The sequence below is a fragment of the Sinocyclocheilus anshuiensis genome, unplaced genomic scaffold, assembly GCF_001515605.1.
Source record: "Sinocyclocheilus anshuiensis isolate Anshui unplaced genomic scaffold, SAMN03320099.WGS_v1.1 scaffold331, whole genome shotgun sequence".
NCBI lineage: Eukaryota > Metazoa > Chordata > Actinopteri > Cypriniformes > Cyprinidae > Sinocyclocheilus > Sinocyclocheilus anshuiensis.
The window spans coordinates 518,495-526,799 of NW_015552556.1; the positions used below are offsets into that span (position 1 = coordinate 518,495).

General features: G+C 35.3%; 2 protein-coding genes across 5 annotated transcripts in view; both read left to right on the forward strand.

Moving 5' to 3' along the window:
- Positions 1 to 3,484, forward strand: part of LOC107664555 (3-hydroxybutyrate dehydrogenase 2) — a 6,270-nt gene extending 2,786 nt beyond the window's left edge. Inside the window, 8 exon segments of the mRNA XM_016455149.1 lie at positions 79 to 183; positions 386 to 494; positions 1,633 to 1,693; positions 1,952 to 2,056; positions 2,170 to 2,228; positions 3,191 to 3,216; positions 3,218 to 3,279; positions 3,414 to 3,484. Of these exon segments, the coding sequence (XP_016310635.1) occupies positions 79 to 183; positions 386 to 494; positions 1,633 to 1,693; positions 1,952 to 2,056; positions 2,170 to 2,228; positions 3,191 to 3,216; positions 3,218 to 3,279; positions 3,414 to 3,484 (598 nt within the window).
- A 511-nt stretch (positions 3,485 to 3,995) lies between these two features.
- The window catches only part of LOC107664549 (mitochondrial sodium/hydrogen exchanger 9B2-like), a 13,373-nt gene continuing 9,063 nt past the window's right edge, over positions 3,996 to 8,305 (forward strand). Inside the window, exons 1-7 of one of the 4 annotated variants that reach the window (XM_016455139.1) lie at positions 3,996 to 4,074; positions 4,708 to 4,884; positions 5,535 to 5,748; positions 5,994 to 6,164; positions 7,147 to 7,289; positions 7,491 to 7,618; positions 7,705 to 7,880. In XM_016455139.1, coding sequence (XP_016310625.1) covers positions 4,792 to 4,884; positions 5,535 to 5,748; positions 5,994 to 6,164; positions 7,147 to 7,289; positions 7,491 to 7,618; positions 7,705 to 7,880 — 925 coding nt within the window. In that variant the 5' untranslated portion in view covers positions 3,996 to 4,074; positions 4,708 to 4,791. Of the gene's footprint in view, positions 4,075 to 4,345; positions 4,885 to 5,534; positions 5,749 to 5,993; positions 6,165 to 7,146; positions 7,290 to 7,490; positions 7,619 to 7,704; positions 7,881 to 8,305 lie in introns of those variants that run through there. The other 3 variants (XM_016455141.1, XM_016455137.1, XM_016455140.1) reach the window with 3 other exon arrangements.

The following is an 8,305-nucleotide window of genomic DNA, read 5'->3' on the forward strand; positions in this document are numbered from 1 at the left end:
CTTTAGTTCAAGGGTGCTTCTCCGCTCAGGCTTCTGTATGCTCTTCTGATTCCTGGAATGTTCTTTTATTCCCTTGCTTTTTTTAGGGATCAAAACCAAAGTTGTTGATGTTACCAAGAAAGACCAGGTGAAGTCCATGGCCAAGGACTTTGACTATATGGATGTGCTCTTCAATGTTGCTGTGTTTGAATTTCTCATTAAAAGCAGTGAATGTATATCTTTAGCTAACTTTTTTATATTTGTATGGAGTTTCTTTTTGTAATCTATCCTGGCTAGAATGTACCACCTTCTAGAAATCAGGAATGATGCAATAGCATGACTATATTTCATTTTCAAGGGCTTCTTTGATGTGCATACAGTTTCTCTTTTTTTTTCTTTGACACAGATTTGTCCATCATGGCTCAATACTGGAGTGTGAGGAATCGGATTGGGACTTCACTATGAACGTGAATGTCCGTAGCATGTACCTGATGATCAAGGCCTTCCTGCCTAAGGTCATCTTGTCCTTCTCTCTAGGATTATCCCAGAACACCTCATGCTACCTCTTCTTTTTCTCCCCCATTATCCCTGGAAAAGACCTTCGTATTTAAAGATTATGTTTTCATCCCCATCTCGTTTGTTCTTTGGGTTTAGAGTACAAAACAGATCTGTACTATGCAGTTTAATACGTAATCCCTGTGACTGCACTGCAAAAAATGGCTTATCTTACTTAGTATTTTTGTCTTGTTTCTAGTCAAAATATCAAAAAATTCTGAAATCAAGATACTTTTACTAGATAAGCCAAACGATTTAAGATATTTAGTCTTGTTTCCAGGGGGAAAAAAAAACTAAATTAAGTGCATTTTGCTTAAAACGAGTAAAATTATCTGCCAGTGGGGTAAGTAAAATATTCTTAAAACAAGAGTATTTTACTTACCCCACTGGCCCCAAAATGTACTTAATTTAGTTTTTTCCCCCTGGAAACAAGACTAAATATCTTAAGTCAATTGGCGTATCTAGTAAAAGTATCTTGATTTAAGAATTTTTAGATATTTTGACTAGAAACAAGACAAAAATACTAAGTAAGATAAGCCATTTTTTGCAGTGTGCATAAATGTGCTCAAACTGCAACCCAGACATTTTTGAGTTTATGAATTATAAATGTCAAATTTGTAAAATTTTTATACATCACTATGAGAATACTAGCTCTTATACTAATGTTCAAAAGTTTGGGTTGCTACTTGCTAAGTTTATTACAATTTAATATGACTGTATTGAATGCATTAATATGAATACATTTTAAATTTGTGATTTATTCCTGTGATGGCAAAGCTAAATATTTATTTGTTGATTTAGTGCTCAAGTAACATTTCAATTACTATTATCAATGTTGAAAACATGATGACAAAAAGAACATTTATTTTAAATATAATTTTTTTGTAACATAAATGTCTTTACTGTCACTGATGATCAATTTAATGCACTCTTGAAGAAAAAACGTATTCATTTCTTAAAAAAAAAAATACAGAGATTTTGATGGGTGGTGTACATTTGATAAAAGCTACACGATTTACAAGATACATGATTTGAAGTATATTACTTTAACCAGTCAGCCAATTTAAACAGATTTTTTCCTTATCCATCTCCATATAGATGCTGCCTCGTAAATCTGATAATATCATCAATATGGCATCTGTGGCATCTAGTATCAAAGGTAATAATTATATTCTGTTGCAACCTATTTGCATTTTGATGCTGAATTATAAATGGGCTGCTGTAATACATCATGCTGTATATCAAGATTTGGCCCTTTGCTCTTAATTACATGTGATGATCGACATTGTTCCATGTAGCTCTTGGCATATTATCTTACCCCCATTATCTCCAGTTTGGCTGATGCTGAAATTGGATAAATGCCAGGTCAAGTGAAGTTTGCCCTCTCCTAATTGCTCATCCTTAATTGCATGTCCAGGAGTTGTGAACAGATGTGTCTACAGCATGACTAAAGCTGGACTGACCAAATCAGTGGCAGCTGATTTCCTGGAACAGGGGATCCGCTGCAATTGTATCAGCACTGGTATGCTGCTTTACTGATTGGTTTCCGATATAAACTTAAGTCCCTGTATCATACAAAAATGTCACTGCACCTAGTGATTTTATGAGTCATTTTGCTTCTTTTGACCTTTACAGGAACTGTAGATACGCCTTCATTACGACAGAGAATTCAGGACAGGCCTGATCCAGAGCAGGTACTGCTTCCATTGCAAAGAAGCAAGAAGCTGTTTGCGTAATTTTTGATTGTCTTTTTCCAAATGCAAAAGTCTTTTAGAGCTCTCATGGAAGATAACTAACAGCCAACTGAAGCAAGTGAACACAGGAAACATGCCAGCAACTCCTTATCAACTAACTTTTGATGATGATACACTTGAGCAATTCTAGAGACAAGCTCTGGCTTCTCTGAGTGAACGTTAATGAGGCTTAAAGTTTATATTTTACAACAACATTGTAGTCATACAGCAGAAGCAAAACTGTTAAGAGAAAGGTCATGTAAATATACATTACTGATCAATCGTGAAATATTACAATTTAAAATAACTGTTTTCTTTTTTAATACATTTTAAAATGTCTTTTTTTTGCTATGATGAAAATCAGATTTTTTCAGAAGCCATTCATCCAACTTTCAGTGTCACATGATCACATGATATTGTCTATGTTGAAAATGCTTTGCTTCTTAATACAGTATCTGTGAACACCATAATAAACTACCATTCAAAAAATTTCAATAAGGAAAATTGAAAAGAGAGAAATTAATGCCTTTATTCAGCAAAGATGCATTAAATTTATCAAAAGTGACAGTCAAGGCATTTATGTTATCATATTTATGCATTTATGTTGCATATCATGTTATGTGATCCAAGGGTCAGCAGAATGACACTTCTGCTTTTTGAAACCTTATGAGAATGATTGTCAGAATGATCATTTACATTGATTCTGGGAAGCTTCTGTGAAAATAATTTTGCTCACACAATGTGCTATTTTTGCCTTTAGTACAATTGATTTTTTTGAATGAGTACAAAAATCCCAAAATAATCTTTTTTTTTTATACAGACACTAACCAAAGGTTTTTACTAACAACAATTACTAATCATATAAACACACAGTTCAGCGTGTCATTCTCACTGTCATAGAGTTTCTGTTTTTAACCTGTTAGGCTTTTAAAGACTTTATGGCCAGACAGAAGATTGTGCACTGCAGAGGAAGTGGCACATCCGTGTGTGTACTTGGCCTCAAATGAGATGAGTCTTTGTCCATTGTTCTCTATTTTTTTTGTATATATCATTTAAGACACACCATGTGGTACTGAAAAGTGGTGTTGCCATTTTAACAGTTCACTTGGATTAAAAATATAGCTGGCTATTTAAAAATAATCAAAGGATTTTTATTCCTACAGTCTGCCTATGTAACAGGAACAGAAGCCATCATTGATGGAGGATGGAGACTCTGAGGATGATTTGTTACATTTACTAAATAACCTTTAACATGCATGCAATTTGAATTCCAGAGAAACAGTCACTGATTTTCTTTATCTTGAAAACCTTAATGCTGCTATGGTGCAGTTGTACTGAATCTAAATCGTTCTTGGCCATTAAACAATTGTGGATAAAATATGCCAAATGTAATCAATATGTTTGGCCATTTATTGTCTTCTATTAGACAAATGTCCAATTCATAAATAAAGGTTGAGAATAGTAATCAGTGTTTTTGACACTGAAACCTAGAATTAATTGTAAAACAAATAAGCTTTGAAACTCTTGGTGTTTATTTTATTAATTCCCTGGCTTTAGCTTGACTATACGTGCCGTTTATATGTTAAAAAATAAACCATATTAAGCATAAAACATTGTGGATGTCGCATGATTATGGGATCATGATAAACACAGAAGTCTCTTGCCGACGTCTTGTGATTGGTCAGTTACTATTAGCTCTAGCCAATCACTCCACAGGAGGTGGGACTTGTCAGAAAAGGGGTTGGGAAAATAGCCCCGCTTGGACCTGATTAGAGCTGTCACTCACACTTCCGGATGCCTCTACCGGGTAAAAGATTAACCTTTAAACGCTATCCGCGCATCTGGGATCAAGCGCGTATATTTTTATTGTTATTTGTTTTTATATGTGTAGACTTTAGCACATGTCGGTCAATACTTTGCAGGTGGTCGAACTTACAGATACTTCCGCATGAGATTTGATTTGATGGAAGTAAGGTTCGAAGCCACGATTGTTTGTTTTCATTATTTCATGTCAGGTAATTGATTTATCATAACAAAAATGATAATCATCACAGAGAAAAGACACTTTCTTTATTACGCAAAACAGCAGGATTGCAATGGTCATGAAACAAGGAAGGAAATTAATCTTATAGACGATAGTTGAAGATGCTATAAATAAGAATACCTGGACTAAGAACACTGTGATGTCAGTAATGCTACTCAGTGAGTGGTTTACTACGGTCTTACAAACAGACCATATGCCATGCGCTCTTCAGTCTGATAAAGCACCATATGGCCCAGGCGTCGCGTTTAGTCCTGTCACAATCCGATTAACCTGTCGAATAAACCAGTCGATTTCTTTTCTAGTACTCGTGTTATTTCCTCTTTGAAGGTAACTGATAACAGCTACTCAGGCTTCATCGATAGGCAGACGCTGTAATCGCGATTTATATTTACACAGATGAGTGTTGATAAACAGGAGCCGGTCATGAACACGTGCAATGGCTAGAAAACTCGAGCGAGGATAGAGCAGAAGTACAGTGCCATGGAAGATGCCCAGTCCAGACCCCATTCAGCCCACTCCACATACTCACAGACGACCGAGGATGCAGCCTCCGCCTTGGGAAATAATGCCGAAGTAGGTTATTAGTCAGAATTCCCCACTTTATGCTGTTTCTGTCTGTATTATTTCAATATTGGTTCTATAAAATGGGACAGCTGCCTTTATTGATGTTACAGTATGTAGATAAAATGATCTCAAGCCTTAATGGACAATTACAACGTTCAACACTTTATAATAACCTTAATTTGTTCAATTAACAAACATTTGAATGCTTTATAGAGCAATAGTTCATGTACTTTCAAATATGTATAATAAAATACACTGAGAGAACTGAGACTAGGGTCAATTCTGCTTCTAATTTTGCATTATTTTTTTACATTTAATACAAATAATTTTTCTTTTAAACTTCACTCAAACTTTATGCTGTGCAATCAATCATAATACTGTATAGACTGGTACTAGTCAATCAAAGCCATTTATGCATATATATGCATACAAATATATATTTTAAAATATACATAATAAATATACACAGCACACACATATAGTATGTAAACAAACTTTTATTTTGAAATCGCGATTAATCGTTTTGCAGCCCTGTCTCAGACATACTGTATGGAAATACATCATACAGTACTATGTATTATATGCTGCACTGGATAAAAACATCTGCAAATTTATATTTTGCTACTAAGATCATTGCTTGTTTCTTCATTCACCAACAGCATCACCTTACTGTCAGTCAGACAGTGCTGGTGGTTCCGAAGCGCTCAGAGAGCCCCAATCCGAGTATGACCGAAGAGACGACGTATGTCCCTCGTCTGGTGTCTTCAGTTGATGCTTGTACTAACACAGACCCTCCGTACGAATGCTGCCCATGGCTGCGCAGACTGTGCCCGTGTCCACCCAGAGGCCTGCTGGCTACCATTATCACCAAAGGTTAGAAAAGGGTCAATGATTTTCCCAAACACGATGATAGAGATTGCACATACACTATTTTTCTAAAGCTTGGGGTCAGAAGGTGATTTTGAAGGTTTTTAAAAGAAATTGTATACTGTATTTAATAAAAAAATACAGGAATATTATGAAATGTTATTACAATTGAATATAGCTGTTTTTTGGCCTAATATATTTCAATTTGTTCTTGTGAACACAGCATCTGTTTGTTCTTGTCCCCTTTGTAGTGTCCATGGCCGCAGTGCTCTTTGGGGTTGTTTGGTCCATTACAGAGAAGGAATGTCTTCCTGGCGGGAACCTCTTTGGTATTGTGACCTTGTTTATTTGTTCTGTAGCCGGGGGAAAACTGTTTGGACGCATACACTTCCCGAACATGCCACCTTTACCTCCACTACTTGGTATGTGCAATTTCTGCATTGTTGTCTGTTGTTAATAATGTAGTAATTACAACACAACACTTGCATACAGCACAGTTTTTTGTTGGTCAGCATGGTGAATTCATGTGACTAACTCAAACTTGAGTGAAATCTGCGTTTGGAACTTTTTTGATTGCTATCACCCGTGAAATTTCAGTAAAATGTCAAATGGGAAATGTGACCTCAATCTAAGAAAATAATGGCTGTGTTAGGGATGCAATGCAATTCATATGGCACAGTACATACTGTATTCTACCTCTTTTGTTAAAACATATATAACCATTATACTATTTCCGTAATGAACACAAAAAATAGCCCAAAAATGAAGTCATTCTGATGGTAACTTCTATAAGAACCTTAAATTGATTGTTTAATTGGTTGATTGGTTAATTGACTAATTTACACTACTGTTCAAAAAATTTGAGGTTAATACGATTATTTGAGAGAACTTTATTCAGCAATGACACATTAAATTGATCAAAAGTGACAGAAAAGACAATTGTTAATGCTACAGATATTTCTGTTTCAAATAAATGCTATTCTTTTGAACTTTCAAAAAATTGTTTTAAACATTGACAATAAGAAAAATGTTTCTTGAGCACCTAATCAGCATATTAGAATTACAGGAATACATAGAATTTTAAAATATATTAAAATTGAGAACAGTTATTTTATTTTATTATACAGTAATATTGCATTTTATATGATCAAATAAATGCAGTCTTGATGGGCATAAGACACTTATTTCAAAAACATTTAAAAAGTCTTACCGCCCCCAAACGGTAGTGTATAATTCAATTTTCCCCACAGCTCAAAGATAAACTGCCTGTGTTATTTCTTAATTTTTGTCTTTTTTTTTCTCAGAGTGGTCAGTTTCATTGTCAGTGTGAGAACTGTAATGAATGACTATGGGGTTTCTGTTTGTGTTATTCAGTTGTATTGTTTTCTCTGCGTGTGTCCGCAGGCATGCTGCTGGCAGGGTTTATCCTCAGAAACATCCCTGTGGTCACAGATGCAGTTTACATTGATGTTAGATGGTCTGCTTCTCTGAGGAACATTGCACTGGGTGTCATTCTGGTCAAGGCTGGGTTGGAATTAGACGAAAAGGTAAGAAACCTCACCGGCCCCTGTAGAGTTACAAAAACATTGCTGCTAACCCGAGAGGATGTGCCTTCATGCTCTTTAGAATTCTCTTTCAGCCAAACACCATGTTGTTTGTTGATATCCACTTTAATTTCATGAAGATTTTTCACTTAACCGATCAAAAATAAATTGTGTTCTAATATATTGTTTTTATGTGTATTTCAGGCTCTGAAGAAGCTCAAAACCGTGTGTTTGCGTTTGTCCATGTTCCCTCTGACCTGCGAGGCAACCACTATGGCTGTGGTCTCCTATTTAATATTGGGTCTTCCATGGGTCTGGGGCTTTATTTTAGGGTAAACCACTGATTCTGATTAGACAAGAACCTCTCTGACAATGTCTACTGCTACCAACCTAATTGTTGCCATGTTTTGCTCTGTAGGTTTGTTCTCGGAGCTGTTTCTCCTGCTGTTGTGGTTCCGTCTATGCTGCTTCTGCATAAGGAGGGGTATGGTTTAGAGCAGGGTATACCTACTCTACTCATGGCAGCATGCAGTGTTGATGACATCATTGCCATTACCTGTTTCACCACCTGCTTGGGTATAGCTTTCGCCACAGGTATGCCAAAAGATATCCAAAAGGGAGCGAATACACAGTATATTTCTAAAATAAAGTAATAAATGAGAGCGCAAAGTCAGCTGACATTGGATTCAGTGTTCATTTGATATCAATAATTTAACCAGTCTGACAGAAGAATTCAAAATGCTTTTCCACAGACGGACGATGTTTAGGATAAGACTACATTGTGCTAAATTCTAATATATATATATTAGAATTTTTTATTTGTTCAGAAGTTTTTTTTTTTTTGGTAGTGCTTTTGAAGTCTTTTTGAAGTCAAAAACTGTAATATTGTGAAAAATTGTAACAAGTTCCAATATCTGTTTTATATTTTAATGTTAAAAATTTCTATTTTATTATGTTTTTTATTTCTGTGGCAAAGCCAAAATTTCAGCATCATTACTCCAGTCTTCTATAAATATATA